At 42.3% G+C, this 19,846-nt stretch overlaps 1 protein-coding gene across 1 annotated transcript in view; it reads right to left on the bottom strand.

The window, feature by feature from the left end:
- Positions 1-19,700: 19,700 nt before the first annotated feature.
- ARMC12 (armadillo repeat containing 12) overlaps positions 19,701-19,846 on the bottom strand; it is a 13,196-nt gene continuing 13,050 nt past the window's right edge. The window contains exon 6 of the mRNA XM_069073655.1: positions 19,701-19,846. This exon is cut by the window's right edge and continues 343 nt beyond it. Coding sequence (XP_068929756.1) covers positions 19,701-19,846 — 146 coding nt within the window.

Below are 19,846 nucleotides of genomic sequence, written 5' to 3'. Positions count from 1 at the left end.
GGAGGAAACAACAAGAAAACAAATATTTACAAAGCAAGCTATATCCAGGATAAAAAGGAAATAAATGGTGAGAGGCACTGTAGATGATGAAATTTTCCAGGGAATTTTGTAGTTGTATCAGAAGAGGCAGAGCATTCCAAGCATAGGGAACAATCAGAAAATGCAGAGCCAAGAGATGGAGTGTCTTGTTCATGGAATAGCTAGGATACCAGATCAAAGAATTCGTGTTGGGGTGGAAGGTGTGAGAACATTTGAAAGGTAGGAGTGGGCAGGGTTATGAAGGACTGTGAATGCTACACAGAGCAACTGTCTGGTTCAGCAATTGGAGTTTCATAGTAGAGTCCACCGGTAGATAGAGCAGTTGGACCAACCCAGCAACAAATTGACTTGACAGGGGCAGCTAGGTGGCGCAGTGAAACGAGCACCGGCTCTGGAGTCAGGAGGACCTGAATTCAAATCCAGCCTCAGACACTTGACACAATTACTAGCCGAGTGACTTTGGGCAAGTCACTTAACCCCAATTGCCCTCCAAAAAGCAAAAAATAAATAAAAAATTGGCTTGACAGATGAAATACCAGTACTATAAGCACGGAGGTGACTTGTCCATTGGCTCTGCCACACTCAAAAATGAACTTGTTGGGAGGAATTTTTAGGAGTGGTCATTTGCATCCTCTTCCTAGAGACTGAAGTGGTAGAGAAAAATGGATTCCTGATTCCAGGAGATTTTGTATTTTGAGCCTTGCTACATTTTCTTTATATCTCTTTGTGAAACCTAAGTAATGTTAATTGGCTAACTGATGATGAAGAGGCATCAACTGGTTGTCAATTATGTCAAAGAAATAACTGGACAAATTGATATTTAGGGTTAGGGGACATACTAACTGGATATTGATACTGAGCAATCAATATTGGGAGAAATACACTGTACTGGTGGGATAAAAGATGCCTGCAACCTCTCAGGTTATACCTACCCACACACATACCCCTAGGACTCTTAGGGTGAGAAGTAGCCAAATTGTACAGATCTGACCTACTAGTGCTATCATAAGCTGACAGACTGATCTCAGAACCTACATACACCGCATTAAAAATAGCAGCTCACATTGGCATAGTGTTTCACCTTAACATTTTCCTCACAACACTGCCATGAAGTACTATCTCCATTTTACAGATGGGGAAACTGAGATTCAGAAAAAATAGAAGAAACTTTCCCAAGGCTACACAGTTGCTAATTGTCAAAACTAGAAGTTGAATCTTTGGACTTCACGTCCAAGGGGTATCCTATGGTATGCAGATGCAAAATTACCCAATAGCTATTTTCAAGAAGTTTACAATTAGTGGGCATGGAGGCACATGCCTGTCAGTCCTGCTACTTGGGGACTGCCAAGCAGAGGTTAGTGGACTGCTTGAGTCTCAGAGTTCTGAACTATAGTCAAACTAGAGTCAACTAGGTGTTGCATTGTCTGGTACTGGTATTCAGAGGCCCCTGGGACTGATGGGTCAGCTGGCTGCCTAAGGAGAAGTGAATTGGTCCAAGCAGGAAACAAATTAATGTTTCCATACTAATCAGTATTGAGATTGGGATGGTGATTGGCCACTGTACTTCCAACCTCAGTGAGATAAGGAGATCCAGGCTCAAAAAGACCAAAAGAAGTCCCCATAAGACAGGTAGCGTTTGTGCTTAACTTAGCTCACAGACTTCTGTATGGGTTTTCCTGTTCAGGGTTCTTGTCTTAACAAAGGAAAAACTGAACAAGGAATGTTAGGTCATTGTAATCATAAGATCAAAGAATGGGTCTCTTGGGGGTAAAATAGGCAAGTGCAGAATCACAAGAGTAGTCTGGGTCCAAGTTTGGGGGGTGGCAGGGATCAAGGAAGTCTTCCCAGATGGCATAACATTCTTTCAAGAGTGGATGGAATTGAAAACACAGAGGGGTAAACTCTGAAGGCCTAGGGAATTAAATGAGGAAAAACGTGGTGGGGAAATTCAGGACATAGATGGAGATAAGAGTGAACAGGCAGAAAGGTGCCAGATCATGGAGGGCCTTTTAGCTCTTAGGCAGTAGGGAACCACTGGAGAATTTTGATCAGAGACATAACCAGATGTTTGTTAAAGCAAGATGAAACAGTCTTCAGGAAGTACCAGAAAATGATGGCCACAATGTGAAGGAAACATTCCAAACTCTTATCAGTGAAATGTCCAGTCCTGTCTTCAGAGCCCTGATGGGGAAGTGTGTCTCCCACAGAGAGGTGGTGGCCTATAGGAGCAGAATGAGGTATATATTTTCAGACATAGAGGAAGCTTTATTGTACTTCACTGCATTTTATTACTATTTTTTTTTACTCAGAATTTCTTTTTATTTGAGGAATGCATGTTCTTTTTTTATTCCGTGATAGTAGCATAGCCATATATAACAAATTTCACAAAGGAGAAAGCTTTTCACAAAAATACTGGCCTTGAACAATTTTTTTTAAAAGCAATTGGGATTAAGTAACTTGCTCAAGATTACATGGCCAGGTGTTTCTGGGTGGGTGTTAAGTATCTGAGCCCGGATTCGATCCCCAGGTTATCCTGACACTGGGGCCGGTGCTCCCACCCCCTGTGCTACCTGGCTGCCCCCTTGAACAATTAAAAAAAATTCTTCAATGGTTGCTACTGAAACTAGTTATCTCAGCTGCTGCTCAGTCGTTTCAGTTGTGTCCAACTCTTCGCGACACTATTTGGGGTTTCCTCCAAGCTTTTCTCCCAGTTCCCCTAAGTCCCTTCATGGCTCCCTCTTTGCTGCATCTTCCATCCTCCCTGGCCCTGTCCCATCCCCAGCAGAGCCCTAAGAGACACTCAGAAACAAAGATGTGAGGCTTTAATGTGCTAGGAACCTGATCCTAGATGTTGAAGGTAGGGCTCCTGCTGGAGGAAGAGAAAGAAGATGGCAGGAAGGTACAGGAGGCAGGGGGCTGCCATATCAGGTTCTGTGTCGTGGACATTGAATTCCATCTCTAAAACAGCAGGCACCAGCGGGGATAGAACTGATCAATAGATCTGCAACTCGGGCCCCAATGACAAGGACAAAGGATGGTAGTCTCTGACGGTGTCTGCAGGAGGGAGCCAGGGGAGCCTGGGATCAGATCTTGGGAGAGCCAGAAATCTGTCTTCTCAGAGGCAGGGCCAGCCATGGCCAAGCCCAGACAACCTGCTTGAGTGATTGCTATTTCTCCCTTTTCCTCCATTCTCTTTTCTGAGGTAGAAGCATTACAAAGAAGAAGAGGGGCTCTCTCAGCATCCATCTCCCTTCAGGAAACAGAGGTCTGCCCAGTTCAGAGCACTGGCACCCCCCTGCCCCAAGCAGGACTGTCTCTGGGCTCTTTCTAGGAGTGGTTGTTCTGGAGATGCTGCTGCAAGGAGTGGTGGGGTGAGAGGCAGAAAATCACACAGTATGCCTACCCAACCTTTTACACTGCCCATTTCCTATTACAAGGAATATTAAGGGCAGCCTTGAAAGGCAAAGCAAGATCCCAAAAAGAGTAACCTGGAGAAAAACCATCCTATCCATCCTGCTTTGCTTTGGTAACTGAGGAAGATGCAGAGCCTATGGGCTGATGGTATGTGTGGATATATGTATGTGTGTATGATTTATTTGTTTATTTTTAGCACTAGAGGGCAGGGGAGAAAGTCACCTCCTTTTCCCAAGTATCTGTGACCCTGCCCAGCAGGGGAGACCCAATTCTATCCCCCAGAGATAGACAGGCCTCATGAATTGGGACCTTTTACCTGGTAACCCACCTGTAGTAAACATAGCATTTCTATTTTCCCTTGGGGAGCGCAAAAGTTCATGCCCCCGTACAAGCTTATGAGACAGCAGTCGCTTCTGCAATCTGAGTGCTGGTAACATTCCTCTCCATTGACCTGTAATGACATAGGGATTACATCTCTCCTTACCCTTCAGAGCTGGAGGCTCCTCTGGAGCCTGGGATAGGGAATAGGGTGCAAGGGAGGTGACTACCATGCAGGCTTTTTGTGGTTTTTCTCCTATCTTTGGTCTCCATGTCTAGCTATGGCTACCCAGCCCCTCCTCTCTTCTCTCCCTGTCCCCTTCATCAGCCCTAGCCCCATTCTTTTCAATATCCCAGAACAGCTGAAAAACAGAAAATAGATTCACTGTGAAATACCCTCGTCAGGAGTGGCTATCAATGAAATTCCACCAACAGACTGATGTGAGGGTGGGGGAAGAGATGACGATGAAGAAGAAATGCACAGACACACTTGTTGAAAGGGAACTGGATGTTGGGTGAAGATAATACAAGGATTATAATAATTATAAACAATTATTATTTTAAACCATTTATGTATTTGGGCAATTAAGTGGCACAGTAGATGGAATGCCAGTCCTAAAGTCAAGAAGACTCATCTTCCTACATTCAAATCTATCCTCAAGACACTTACTAGCTGACCCTGGTCAAGTCACTTAATCCTGTTTGCCTCAGTAAAAAAAATGATCTGGAAAAGGAAAAAGCAAACCATTCCAGTATCTTTGCCAAGAAAATCCCAAACAGGGTCACAAAGAATGAGACACGACTGAAATGAGTGAACAACAAAATTTTGTGTATTGCTTTAGGGTTTATAGAGCATTTTCATGACAATAACTCTATGAGGTAGGGAGCCTGACCATTTTAATCTCCATTTTACAGAGAAGGCAAATAAGACTCAGAAAAGTTAAGTGATTTGCCCAAAGTCACACAGCCAGTAAGTTTATGAAGCAGGGTTCAAACTTACTATCCTTATTCTAGAGCTAGAGCTTTTCTTGCCATAGCCTGGGAAGCCCTTGACCTTGGACCTGGAAACTTAAGGCTGAAGACCAGAGTGCAGAAGGTGGCCACTGGGTCACTTATCTGGGACAGGCTGGATTCCTCACTTCTCTTCCTCTGCTTTGGTTTCAATGTCCTTTGAAAAACTTGTTCTAGGGGTAGCTAGGTGGCGCAGTGAGTAGAGCCCTGGAGTCAGGAGGACCTGGGTTCAAGTCCGGCCTCAGACACTTAACACACACACACACACACACAAAACTAGCCATGTGACCTTGGACAAGTCACTGAACCCCAACTTCCCTGCCCCCCCAAAAAAACACTTGTTCTGAATTGTTCTGAATTTGAACATGAAGAATCATGAAAATCCAGCCCAAAGGGACATCGTCCTCTCCCCAGCCCTGGTTCCAGATTTCTCCATCTGAATAGCACGTTGCTGCAGGAAGAGTACCAGGGTTCTGTTCTGGCCACACCACTGCTTAACTGCACAGATCCTTCCTCAATGAAATGAAGACTTTAGACTGGGTCAGGAGTTCTGGGTCTGAGATCCATGATTTTGACATCTCTATTTTCACTAACCTCTAATTGGAATCTGGCATTTCCTTGGATTATGACCTTTTTTTCCTTAAAAGGACTCCACAGGCCTTCCCAACCTACCAAAGGAACCCATGACAATGACAAAAGTTCGACTCCTGCATTCCAAGGTCTCTAGGGCCTCTTTACTGCTCCCCCATTCATTTGTGAGCTCCTTGAGGGCAGGAACTGGCTTCTGCTTCTTTTTGTATCCCCACCATTGACCACAGGGCCTGGCACTTAATGAACGTTTATCAACCGACTGACTGATTCTGAACAGAGTCTTTTTTATAGAGTGAATCCAAAATATTTTATTCATGGCTGACAGCACAGCACCCACACATCACTACCCAGTCAGTGGCTGATTGCTCTCAGTCCCACTCTCAACTCAGGCCCCCAGAATCTTTTTATATCAAACATGAAAATAAACTCACCTTCAGTTTCAAATTTTTTTCCTGAAAGCCGGAAGACACCTGGCCCAAGATGAGGGCAAACCCCAGCAAGACAAGGACTTTCTTCATGGGAATCAGAGCATCACTGGCTCTGGACAGGACTGGCTGCTGGCACTTGAAATTTCCCCCTCCTCCTCCTTCACTGTGGGATGGAAGTCTTTGTCCCTCCTTCAAGGCATTCTAGGTGGCCTCAGGGATCACAGAGATCTTTCCTTCCTCTTAACTCTGTGGGCACTTTCTGTCTGTACCATTCACTGATATTTGTGTACACCCTGGCTTGGGTGCTTAATTATCTCTTCATGGACCCATATCTCCTCTCCCCAACTAGATTGGGTGAAGAGGGCTGAGCACATAAAGAACACTCAATAAATCCTGATTAATTGTTTGTGTAGGGAGACTGAGGTTTTCATTTACTAAAACACAGCACCAAAGTCTTAGGAAGATATATGGTACAGTGAGTAGAGTGCTTAGAAGTCAGGAAAACAGGGTGGCTAGGTGGCGCAGTGAGTAAATTGCTGGCCCTGGAGTCAGGAGGACCTGAGTTCGGTTCCAGCCTCAGACACAACACCCACACAAAAAAACTAGCTGTGTAAAATTAGGCAAGTTACTTAACCCCAATTACCCTCCACAAAAGAAGTCAGGAAGACCTGAATTCTAATATGACCTCAGACCAGCTGAATGACTGCAGACAATTAATTCTCTTTAGTTTTTTCAGCTGTTAAATAGATATAATGATAACACCTTCCACTCATAATGGAAAATGCTATCCACAACCAGAAAAAGAACTAGGGAGACTGAATACAGATCGAAGCATGCTATTTTCACTTTTTCTGTTTTCACGGGTTTCCTTTTTGTTCTGTATCTTCTTTCACAACATGACTAAGGGTATAGAAATGTATTTAACATGATTATACATGTATAACCTATATCAGATTACTTGTTGTCTTGGGAGAGGGGAGGGGAGAGAGGAAGTGAGAAAAATTTGGAGTTCAAAATCTTATAAAAACCAGTGTTGAAAACTATCTTTACATGTAATTGGAAAAAAAAATATCATTTGCAGCAATAATAGCACCTTCCGAGGGCGGAGCCAAGATGGCGGAGTAGAAGCGCGACCCTCCCGTGGCTCCTGCTTCCACCCTCCCCAATCCATGTAAAAAGGGGACTCTAAACAAACTTTGGAGCTGCAGAACCCACAAAATGACACAGAGAAGCTAACCTCCCGCTGAGAACAGCCCGGCAGGCCGGCAGGAATCGGCCAGCGCAACGCTCTGGGAGCTGAGCCCAGCACCACGCCGAGGCTTTAGCCCCAGGGCGGGCCTGACCAGCCTCCTGCCAGAGGGACTCCAGATCAGCAGCAGCTGTGGCCGTTTCCAGATTTATCAACACGTAGATGCGAAGGACAAGGTGAGAGGCCAGTGCAGTCTGGACTTTGGGACCCAGTAAGTGGGAGTGCGTGGCTTTTACCCCCGGGGCAAGAAACCGCTGAGACGCCAGCACAGCCTGCCAGCGCTACGTGGCGGCTTCAGCTCCTGGCCTGCAGAGTGTAGGGGGACCAAGCACCAGTCTGAGGGGTCATCGCTCTTGCTTTAACCTGCTTGGATCTGGATTGCAGTCTAGGGTGGAGGTCCTGGGGCATGTGTCCAGCTTGCCAGAGCGTGTGGAGACCTCAGAGGGGGCACCCATCTAATACCTCCAGCCGCTGAGAAAACCCCACCGTTTGGGACGAAAACTCCCCTGTCTGGTGGCAGAGTCCTACTGTGGCAAAAAGCCCAAAAGTCAAATAATTGAGTGGCAAAATGAGCAGGCAAAGGAAACAAAGCAGACAGAAGATTCCAACATTACACTCCTATTTTGGGGATAAGAAGGAACAAGGCATGGAACAGGAGGAAATCAGTGAAGTCAGAACTCCTGCACCAAAAGCTTCAAAGGAAAATACAAGCTGGTTACAGGCCATAGAGGACCTTAAGAAGCAGATAAGAGAAGTGGAGGAAAAATTGGGAAGAGAAATGAGAACAATGCAAGAAAATTATGAAATGAGAGTCAACAGCCTGACTGAAGAAAATAATACCTTAAAAAAACAGACTGACTCAAATGGCAAAAGAGGCTCAAAAAGGCAATGAGGAGAAGAATGCCTTAAAAAGTCGAATTTGCCAGATGGAAAAAGAATCTCAAAAGCTCACTGAGGAGAATCATTGCTTCAGAATTAGATTGGAGCAAATGGAAGCTAATGACTTTATGAGAAATCAAGATGCTGTTAAACAGATCCAAACAAATGAAAGAATAGAAGGCAATGTGAAATATCTCATGGGAAAAACCACTGACCTGGAAAATAGATCCAGGAGAGAGAATTTAAAAATTATTGGACTGCCTGAGAGCCATGACCAAAGTAAGAGCCTGGAAAGCATCCTCCAGGAAGTTCTCAAAGAAAACTGCCCTGATGTTTTAGAACGAGAGGGCAAAACAGAGGTTGAAAGAATCCACTGATCACCTCCTGAAAAAGATCCCAAAAAGAAAACTCCTAGGAATATTATAGCCAGGTTCCGGAATTCCCAGATTAAGGAGAGAATATTATAAGCAGCCAGGAAGAAACAATTTGAATATTGTGGAAACACAATCAGGATAACCCAAGATCTGGCAGCTTCTACACTGAGGGATTGAAGGGCCTGGAATGTGATATTCCAGAGGTCAAGGGAGCTGGGATTAAAACCAAGAGTCACCTACCCAGCAAAACTGAGTATCATGTTTCAGGGGAAAATATGGTCATTCAGTGGAATACAGGACTTTCAAGCATTCTTGCGGAAAAAACCAGAGTTGAATAGAAAATTTGACATTCAGATACAAGAAGCAAGAGAAGCATGAGAAGGTAAACAGGGAAAAGAAATCATAAGGAACTTATCAAAGTTGAACAATTTTTTTTAAAGCAATTGGGGTTGAGTGGCTTGCTCGGGGTTGCATGGCCAGTTGTTGTTTCTGGGTGTGGTGCTGGGTGTCTGGGCCCGGATTTGATCTGGGTCATCCCGGCACTGGGGCCAGTGCTCTTGCTCGCTGAGCCACCTGGCCAAAGTTGAACTATTAACATTCCTACATGGAAAAACAATAATTGTAACTTATGAAACTTTTCTCAGTAGTTGAAGGGATTAGAAATATATATATGTCTTTATATGAGGGTATGCGGGCATATGAATACATATGTGAATGTGTGTATATACGTTTACAGGTATACATAGATAGAGGGCACGGGACCAATTTAACAGGAAGGGATGATACTTAAAAGGTGAAATTAAGAGGTGAAAGGAATATAATGAGAGGATATGGGGAGAGACAGAGTGGGGCAAACTATCTCATACAGAAGAGGCAAGGGAAAATGGTTACAATGGAGGGGAAGAATAGAAAGGCAAAAGGGAATGGGTCAACCATATTCCTATTGAATCTGGCTTGAGGAGGGAGGGAAATACACACTAAACAGGGGATCTCACCCTCCAGGAGAATAGGGGGGGAAGGGGATGTGAGGGGAGATGATGGAAGGGAAGGCAGGCTGGGGGGGAGGGAAGTTGGAAGCACCCACTTGTGAAAAGGGACAGGATCAAATAGAGAATAGAACAAGTGGGAGGTGGGATAGGAGGGAGGGAAATATAGTCAGTCTTTTACAATACATCTACTATGTTATTGTTTTGCATTAGCCGCACATGTACAACCTATACTGAACTGCTTGTCTCCCCAGTGGGGGTGGGTGGCAGGGGGGGAAGGGAATGAATCTGGAATTGAAAGTCTTAAAAATCAAATATTCAAATATATATATGTGTGTGTGTGTGTGTATATATATATACTATTATTAATACCATCTTACATGTTATTAAGAAAAAAAAATATACAGGCACTGAGGCACAGAGATCTACTGGAAAAGTTGAAACGGGTATGGGAGAAAATATGGGAGAGAGCAGATTGGAGGTGGGGATATCATGTGGGACTGCTGTTTTGGGGGGATGGGTGAGGGAAAAATGGGGAGAAAATTTGTAACTCAAAATCTGGCGGAAACGAATGATGTAAATCAGAAGTTAATAAAGCATTAAAAAAATAAATTTAAAAAAATTAAAAAAAATAATAGCACCTTCCTCCAAAGGCTGTTATGAGGTTGAGATATTTGAATAATATCAAATGAGATAATAGTTGCAAAGTCCCTTAGCACAGTATCTGGCACACAGTAGACACTTAAATGTTTGTTCCCTTCCCTAATAATAAATATAATGTAATAATAAAGCTTCCATTGGGAAAAACTCCCAGAAGACCCAACTCTTGTCTCTTACCACCTCCTGACTGTGGCAGGCACCCTTCAAAGGATAGTCCCATCCCTAACCTACTTTTCACTTTTTTTGTGCTTTCATTTTGGAGGGGGAAGGCAAGGCAATTGGGGTTAAGTGACTTGCTCAAGGTCACACAGCTAGTCAAGTGTCTGAGGCTAGATTTGAACTCAGGTCCTCCTGACTCCAGGGCCAGTACTCTATTCACTACGCCATCTAGCCGCCCCTACTTTTCACTTTTGATGGGATGGATTGTGGTCTGTCTCCCACATTTCACTATACCAAGTCCCCCCAACCTACCCTCTTCCTTACTGCTCTCTTTCTTTAAAAAAATTTTTTGGAGGGGGGAAGGCAAGGCAATTGGGGTTAAGTGACTTGCTCAAGGTCACACAGTTAGTTAAGTGTCAAGTGCCTGAGGCCAGATTTGAACTCAGGGTCTCCTGACTCCAGGGCTGGTGTTCTATTCACTGTGCCACCTAGCTGCTCCTTTCTTTCAAAGGCACCCCCAACTTTCCAGTCATGCAAGCACCCAACCTATGTCATTCTCAACTCTTCACTCATCCTAATATCCAGAGAGGCGCCAAATCATCATTTCTGTCTTCATGCCACATCTCCCACAGTCCCCTCCTCTTCACCACCCTACTTCAGCTCCTAATACCTCTTGCCTGGAATATAACAATAGCCTCCTAACTGGTCTCTCCTCTACTCTGATCCATCCTCCACAAAGCTGTCAAACTGATTTTCCTAAATCACATTACTTACTCATGTCAACCCACTACTCGATGCACTCCAGTGGCTCCCTAACAATTCTGTGATCAAAGGCCTTTGATTAGCATTTAAAACCCTTCATAATCTGGTCCCAACCTGCCTTTCTATCCTTGCTATATTTTATCTCTCCTGCTGCACTTTACAATTCAGCCAAACTGGTTTTCTTGCTGTTCCTCACATTCATACAAAAACACAATTAAATTAATCAAAGATGAATGGGAAATTAAGGTATGATGCCATCCATTAAGTAGTATTACATAAAGAAAGAGGAATGGGGGCAGTTAGGTGGCTCAGGGAGTAAGAGCATTGGCTCCAGTGTCGGGATGACCTGTGATCGAATCCGGGCTCAGATACTCAGCACCACACCCAGAAATAACTGGCCGTGTAACCTTGAGCAAGTTACTTAACTCCGATTGCTTAAAAAAAAAAAAAAGAAAGAGGAATGATAGCATAATTTGATCTCCTTTTGTTGCTTCTTTTTTTGTGGTTCTTCCCATTCTAATGCTTCTTTACATCATGACTAATATGAAAATACGTTTAATATGAATGCATAAGTAGAGCCTATATCAGATTACATGCTGTCTTGGGGGAGGGGAGAGAAGAGGGAGGGGGAGAAAATTTGAAACTCAAAATCTTATGGAAGTGAATCAAAAACTAAAAATAAGTTAATTAATTTTTGAAAAAAGAAAGAGGAATGGACTTATACTGAAAACTTTCTGCTGAGTGAAATAAGGGATGCTTAATTCACTTTCCCCTTTTTCTTTATTGTGTAGGTGAATGTATATGTGTAGAGAAACTAGACACCTGCTGAAAAGCTGGTAGGTATGTTTATTGCCTGTTGTGAGACCTATTATTTGATTGCTATGTTGTGTGTGGCAGCTAGGTGGAGCAGTAGATAGAGTGCCAAGCCTGAAGGCAGGAAGACTCATTTTCCTTAGCTGAAATCTGACTTTAGATAATTTCCTTGGGCAAGTTAACCCTGTTTGCTTCAGTTTCCTCATCTGTAAAATGAGGTGGGGAAGGAAATGGCAAAGCACTTTAGTATCTTTGCCAAGAAAACTCCAAATGGAATAGCTGAACAAAATTGTGGTATATGAATGCAAGGAAATGCTATTGTGCTATAAGAAATGATGGACAGAATAATTTCAGAAAAACCTGAAAAGACTTACATGAACTGATGCAAAGTGAAATGAGCAGAAGCAGAACACTGTACACAGTAACAGCAATATTGTACAATGTTCAGCTGTGAATGATAGCTATTCTCAGTAATACTCTCAGTAATATTCTCAGTAATCCAAGACAATTCCAAAGGAATCATGATAAAAATTGCTATACATATCCAGAGAAAGAACTAATGAAGTTTGAATGGAGATTGAAGCATACTATTTTTCACTTTATTTTTGTGTGTTTTTTCTTTTGTTCTATGTCTTCTTTTACAACACTACTATTATGGAAATATGTTTTACATGATTATACACATATAACCTATATCAAATTGCTTACTGTCTTAAAGAGGAGGGAAAAAAGGGAGGGAGAAAATTTAGAACACAAAATTTTGTTTAAAAAATGTTAAAAATTGTCTTTACGTGTAGTTGGAAGAAATAAAATAATATTTAAAAGAAAAAAAAGGAAAACCCAAATGGCATCACAAAGAGTTGGACACAATTGAAACAACTGAACAATAAAATGTTTTGTATATTTTGATTTTATAACTATCCAAAAAAAGTTCATCCGCTTGGCTAGCTATATTCAATCAATCAATTATTAAATTTTTATAAGTCCCTACTATGTTCTAGGCACTGTGCTAGGTGCTAGGGTTGTAACAAAGAATGTTTTAATGGGGGGAGAGAACAAGTATAAATAGAAATGTAACTAAGTACTGTGACTGGCCAATGGGCCCAGTCCTTATGAGAATGTACAGTGTATTCAGCTGATGCAATCTCATGTCAACTTCAGAGCATGTACAGGTCCTATTTCTGGTCTCCTTATCTCCAGGTAAAGGAGAAATGAACCTTTTGGGTTAACTGCTAAACCTGAACTTCGAGACAGAAAAAAGATTCCTATGGGGGTAACTCACTCTCTTTCCTGCCTGGGTTCAATCAAAGGAAGACATTCAGATGGCAAGACCTGTCTGAAAGGATGCAAAGTTAAGTGAGAAGAACCAGGTGAACATTGAGCATGGTAAAAGCAATGTTATAATGATTATCAACTGTGAAAGATGAGGCTACTCTGGTCAACACAGTGATCCAAGACAAATCCAAAAGCTTCATGATGAAAAAATGCTATCCTCCTCCAGAGAGAGAACTGATGAACCCTGAGTACAAATTTGAAGTACAGTTTTCTGTACTTAAAAATATGGCAAATTTGGAAATACCTTTTGCATTATTTCACATGTCACATGTATAAGTGATATCATATTGCTTGCCCTCTAATAAGTGGAGGAGAGGGTGGGAGGGACAGAAATTGGAACTCAAAGTTTAAAAAGGAAAGAATGTTGAAAAAACAAATAAATTTTTAAAAATTTAAAAGGGAAGACACCGTAAGTACCTAACTTCACCCCATTACTACAGAAGCTGCTCACACTTGACAGTAAAAGTATGTTCTAGGCAAGACTGAGCCCAGACCTAAAACTTCTGGCTACCTATCCTACTTTATGTTTCTTTTTCTGAGCACAGTGAATGAACAATTGATTCTGAGATGGGTATTTTCAGCCTTGACAAACACTTTGTAAGTTCAAGAGGTCAAGAGCTCCTGTATCTAGGTGATGGCTGCCCAGTGGGAGGGGCTTCTTATATCTAATACAATATTTCAACACAAGTCAATAAAATATGGAAAGGAAGATGAAAACTTCTAGGAGGATGAAGATTTACCAGGCACAATCATGGTTGACACAAAGGTTGGAACCTTTAGTGAGTTGCTAAGTCTCTACAGATATGAATTAAAAGTGAAATGTCTACTCAACAGTCACCCAAAGTTTTTCATGTTTTAAGTATCAATGTCCTGGGAGAATATAAATGTTTTAACCATTTGTCAATACATGTTTATGAACCTTTTGTGTTTTAAGCATTTCTTTTTCTGATGGAAGCAAAAATAGCTGTCCCATACCAGATCTACTTTGGGCATTGAATACTTTTCCGGAAAGGACCCTATTAATAACTTTTGTGAAACCCTAGACATATAACACTTCTAAGCTTAAAGAGATTTTCTCCAGATCTGGAGGAATAACAAGTCAGAAATTATGAGAAGAGCCTAAATTCCCTCTTTGGGAATCAGATACCCCAGGACTGAACCTAGTCAATGTGAATCCAGAACCAAAGCTGCTGGATAAAAGAGAGTATTCTACACCCACTAAGCCATGAGACATGCAAGAATATAGCATCTCCTTAGCTCTCACTCTTAGATTCCCAGTTTCTTTCAAGGTTTAGCTCAAAAATTACCTTCTATATAGGGTCAATCCTAATCTACCTTTTGCTAGTACCCTCCTTACCATACTAAATTATTTTGTACTTATTTTGTATGTTTTGCAATTAATTATCTGTGTTCATATTGTTTTCCTTAAAGAGATTCCTTCATCTTTGCTTTTCTATTCCCCATGCTTAACTCAATGCCACACACTCAGTAAGCACTTAATAAATTCTTTTTGAATTTATGCTCATCAATTTCTCTTCCTGAGACAGCCTTCTTATATGATGGTGGTATGTTTTGTACCCCTTCCTTGTTCTGTTGTGTAGATATCACTAGGAGTCCAGTGACTTTCCTTTTGTTCTCTGGCTATTCTCCTCTATTAAAAAAATAGCTTCTTCATTCACACTGAGATATAAATGACTAAAAACAGAAGAAAGTGTCCCTCCCCTTACTCTTGTCTATCCAGGGCTAATATTCTATTTTAACAGAAACCAAAACTTTAAGTTAAAAGCATAAAGCTCTAAGAGTGAGTTCTAGAAATCAGAGAAAGGGAAAGTATTTGTAGGAGACAGTGGTGTAACATGATGGTGTTACAATGTTAAGGTCTACTACGGTGATCAGGGTTGTCTATTCACCCATATTTTCCCCTCACCCTACTACTGATTCATTGCTCCACAGCAAGAACAGTCAGTCAGGTCCATTGGTGTGGACCATTGCATATACTGTCAGATTTTTTCCAATATATTGATTGATTTGGCTGATTTTTTTCTCTTTTTTTAATAACTGTCATTAGGGGTGACTCTCCAGGAGGGAGAGAGAATGGGATATGGAAGGAAGTTTAGGTGATAAAAGAAAATATATGAATAGTAAATAATTTTTAAAAAAACAAATATGTGCTTTTTAAAAAAAACAGTCATTAAACATTTGGCCATTGTTTCCTGCAGTATCCAAAAAAAAAAAAATAAGCAAACAGGTCATCATGAAGTTAACCTCAATTTGTTTGCCAGCTTTCCTTTTCTTTTTTTAAAAGACTGTGTCTTACCCAGGCTAGAAATGTAGGGGCTACTCATGGGCCTGATCCCACTATTAATCAGCATGGGAGTTTTAACCTGCTCCATCTCTGCCCTGGGCTGGTTTGACCCTCCTTATATAGTCTATCGGCCTGCCACTCCAAAGGGCTCCCATATCGATGCTGAATTTAGTGCAGTCATCTAATTGGCTTAGCCCACTACAGCTCAGAACTCTTGAGCTCAAGAGATCTGCCTGCCATCCTCACCCTCCTTGATAGCTGAGATTACTGGCATTTGCCACCAAGGCTAGCATCAGAATCTTTTGCAAAGGAAGGAGAAAAATTCTGTGAAGAACTTGACAAAGGAGTCTCGTACAATGGAAAGTATACAGGTTTGGGAGTCAGAGAACATAGGTCTAAATATTGGCTCTGTTACCTACCACCTGTGCGACCAGGAACAAATAACAGCCTCCCTAGAACATTGCTTCTTGATCTGTAAAAAGAGGAAGGTTCCGTCTACTTTAAATCTGTGATTCTATGAAGACACTGAACTAAATCAGCATACAACTTCATGTTCATTGAGATCAAAGGAACTACCAGACATGATCCAGTCATGAAGAACAGAAGCTCCCAAGGCTGGAGACAGTTTCATTTTTGCCTTTGTGTCTCCCAATGTCTAGCACAGTGCCTGGCATATAATAGTTACCAACAAGTGTCTGTTTAATTGAACTGGCACTCAGTCAATGCCAAATGAAAGAATGATTAGAGAAATGACCTCTGGATAAGAGAGGTGTCACATACTAGACAAGTCAGCCTCCTATCACTAGACTTGACAGCTTGTAGTTGTGTTTGTCTTTCATTTTCGAAGAGGGAAATCAGGGAAATGATGACATGACTTGTAGTTGATTTTGATTTGAGTGAGGGACTCTAGGGTGAAAGGAAGCTGAAAAACTATGCTGAAAAACATAGGCAGGTGAAGAATAGGTGGAGAGGGAAAGTTTAAAGAACACAAGAAGGTAGAAGGAAAGGAATTTAGTGAACACAGTGAGTCTGGGCTACTGCTACACTAGTAAGTGTCTGAGTCCATATTTGAACTCAGATCTTCCTGACTCCTGATCCCAGGTTCTACCTGCTGCACCACCTAGTTGCTACAACCTTACAAGGCTGAAGATACCGACAGGACCCAATCAAGGAGATAGTCTCAGTTGCCTATAAAATGTGGGCACTGGAGCAGATGGCCTCTAGGGGGACTTTCAGCTGTAAATCTATTACCTTATGGTGCTATGATCTCAATAAGATGTTAATGGACATGTCCATACCTTCCATTGCTGTTATTGTTCAGTCCTTTCAGTCGTGTCTGGCTCTTGGTGACCCTATTTGGGGTTTTCTTGGCAAAATACTGGAAGTTGGTCATTCCCTTCTCCAGTTTTACAGATGAGGAAACTGAGGCAAACAGGGTGAAGTGATTTGTTCAGGGTCACCCAGTTAGAAAGTATCTGAGGCCAAATATGAACTCAGGTCTTCCTGGCGCCAGACCTGGCATTCTATCCCACAGTGCCACCTACCAGATGCAGCCAGAGTTCCAAACAAAGCTCAATCCTTTTTTCTCTTCAGACTGACCAGACTCTCCTGGCCACATTTTCTACCTAAGAGAGCACCTACCTCCCTTTACTTAGTTTCAATTGTTATACTTAAATGAACCATGTCCAAGGACACCAAAATAAACAACTGGCAAGTGTCATTCCTATGGCGCTATCAGTGATCTTTCTAAATAATGCAGAATAGAAGGTGTGGTAAGTCTAAAGAGGAGCAAGTGTTCTGATTTTTTAAAAAGAGAAAAGGATGAAAATTTCAAATCAGGATTTGATTTGCCATCCAATTCTGGCAAAATTCTAGAATATAGTATCAAAGGAATAGTTTTTGACCATTAAGAAAGGGAATTTTTTTTTTTTTTGCCTTTTGGAGGGCAATTGGGGTTAAGTAACTTGCCCAAGGTTACACGGCTAGTATTTTTGTGTGGGTGCTATGTGACTCAGGCCGGAACCAAACTCAGGTCCTCCCGACTCCAGGGCTGGTGCTTTACTCACTGCGCCACCTAGCCGCCCCAAGAAAGGGAATTTTTTATCACAAAGGTCATCACTCATACAATCTAAGTATCTAGAATGGCATGAATCCATTAAAAATAGAACAGGTAAGGGCTATTCTTGTTTTCTTTTGTAGGAAGGGCAGCAATTTCATTTTGGCAGTAAAATAGGGTATGAGTTGCCAACTAAACCCAGACCCTTCCGGTGGTGCTTCCAAAGTGAGCTTTTCACAGATCAAAACTAGCATGACAGGAGTGAGAAGACGTTGAAAGGAATTTTCTAAACCCCAAGTGATACTGTGGTTTAGGGCCAGGGATTAGTAAGAAAAAAAATGAAACCAAGTCATTTTAAAAGACAAACTTAAATGCCTAAAGATTTCATCACTAAAGAGCTGAAATAGCCCTTGGAGTTATCATTTAAAGAGCCATCAGACACCTCACCACACATACACATGTGCAGGGGATGGAGAAGAATTTAAACAGGTGAAAACTAGCAGATGACAGCAAAGAGTAGCGTCAGCTTAGTGGAGACACCCAGCAGAGAGCAATGGAGGGAGGTAGTGGACGTGTCCCCAGAGTTGTGTGGCACAGAACAGATCAGCCGAGAACCTCAGCTCAGAACCTGATGACTTCATAGGACATCGTGACTTTACAGGTGGAAGCGTGAGTCACCCTGGCCACACATGTCCCCTAGCCCACCTATTCCCTACAGGTACCCCCTCTCCTAATGGTGGTGTGGTATTCTGTGAATGAGAAGAGGACTTTAATGTCACAAATTACTATGCCAATGAATGGAGTTGTTTTTTTTTACTTTTGTAACCCAAGTACCAAAGCTCATTGGTATGAGACTCATTGAAATCAATGCCCTGTAACTATGTAAGGATCTGGGTGGATGGGTGAAGTTTGAGGCAGAAAGCGGGGGAGGGAGGAGAGAATAAGGGTCATAAAGGAGGAAACAGAGAGAAACAGAGAGACAGAAGAAGAGAATAGAAAGGAAAGAGAGAAAGGAGAGAGGGGGAGAAGGGAGAGAGAGAGGAGGAGGAGGAGGAAGAGGAGGAGGAGAAAGGAGAGAGGAGAGAGGAGAGTCTCCTCTTTTAGGGCTTTGGGTACTTCTGGTTTCTAGCTCTGAGAAAAAAGATGGAAAATGCCACCTCCACTTCAGGTAGCTGAAGTAAAAGACTCTGTGACATATCTCACATGACAGGAGCTGGCAATCTCCATCATGTCTCTCTCCCCAGCCTGCTTTCAGAGCCTTCAGGGAACTTCCCCTTGGATGAGATCAGAGACTCTCTCTTGAACAGTGTTACTTCACAATAGGAGAACTCCTTCATTCTGTATTGTGTGGTATGTGTTCTCCTATGTATATGTTCTCTGATTTCCATTTTGCTATCAATTTCGATAAATAGGTTTCTTTGCTAATGGCAATTTATGTTCATTTTGGAACTGTTATTTGATGGGGAGTCAAAACTTCCATTTAAAGCTTGGGTCCTCCTTTCCCCTTTAATAATTAACAATCAGAAGTTTAACTTGAACCTGAACATCACATTTCCCAGACTAAGAATACTAAAGGAAGCAGACAGATATTCTAGCCCAGTACCTCTCTCTGATCCACAAGGAGGAAACATGGTGATGCTACCAACTGTTAATACACTGGAAATCAGGAGACCTGGACTGTAGCTGTGCCACTAACTCAACTGTATGACCTTAGACAAGTCTCCTCACTTGGGCCTCTGTTCCCTGCTCTATAAAATGAGATTGGACTAGAAGGTCTTTATTCTAACCCTCTACATAAATTTGGTGAATGTGGATTGGTCCTCAAAGCCTTTAGTTTGGTCCCCAAGTCCTCTGCGTGTCCATGGATGTACAATGCCCCTGTGCAGTACATGTCCATGGATATGCAGTGCCCCCTGTGCAGTACGTGTTCATGGATGTGCAGTGCCCCCTGTGCAGTACATGTCCATGAATGTACAGGGCACAAACCCTGACTCCATATTTGGAAATTTGGAAAGAGATCTAACTCTCTAAAAAAAAAAGAGAGAGAAAGAAAGAAAAATAGATTCTGAAAGATATAACTTGTCTAAAAGGGTGTATCTGGGTGCTGGGGGAGGGGATGGAGGAGATGAATTCTTGTCTTTGAATTTCTGAGTTACTTGGAGACCACTTCATGGAGAAAATATTAGTATTATAGACTTAGAGACCACCTGAAAGGCCATTTTGACCAACAGATGAGATGATGTGACTTGCCCATGGCCACACACATAGTGACAGATCTGGGACTGGAACCCACATTCTCTGTGCCACACTCAGGCCTATGATCACCCAAATATCAGGGGCAGGGCCGACATTTGAACCAAGGTCCTTTGACTCCAAATCCAGTGCTCTTTGTATTTCGTGCTAATGAGGAAAATGTTTAGGGGGGGTGACACATATGTTGTTCTTCCCTGGGGACTGGGGTTGGCCA

Source organism: Petaurus breviceps, unplaced genomic scaffold (assembly GCF_028583685.1).
Source record: "Petaurus breviceps papuanus isolate PSGF00001 unplaced genomic scaffold, PetGlider_PUasm1.0 90865, whole genome shotgun sequence".
In the NCBI taxonomy this organism is placed as follows: domain Eukaryota; kingdom Metazoa; phylum Chordata; class Mammalia; order Diprotodontia; family Petauridae; genus Petaurus; species Petaurus breviceps.
Note: the sequence above shows the minus strand (reverse complement) of the source record. Positions and strands in the feature narration are given on the sequence as shown.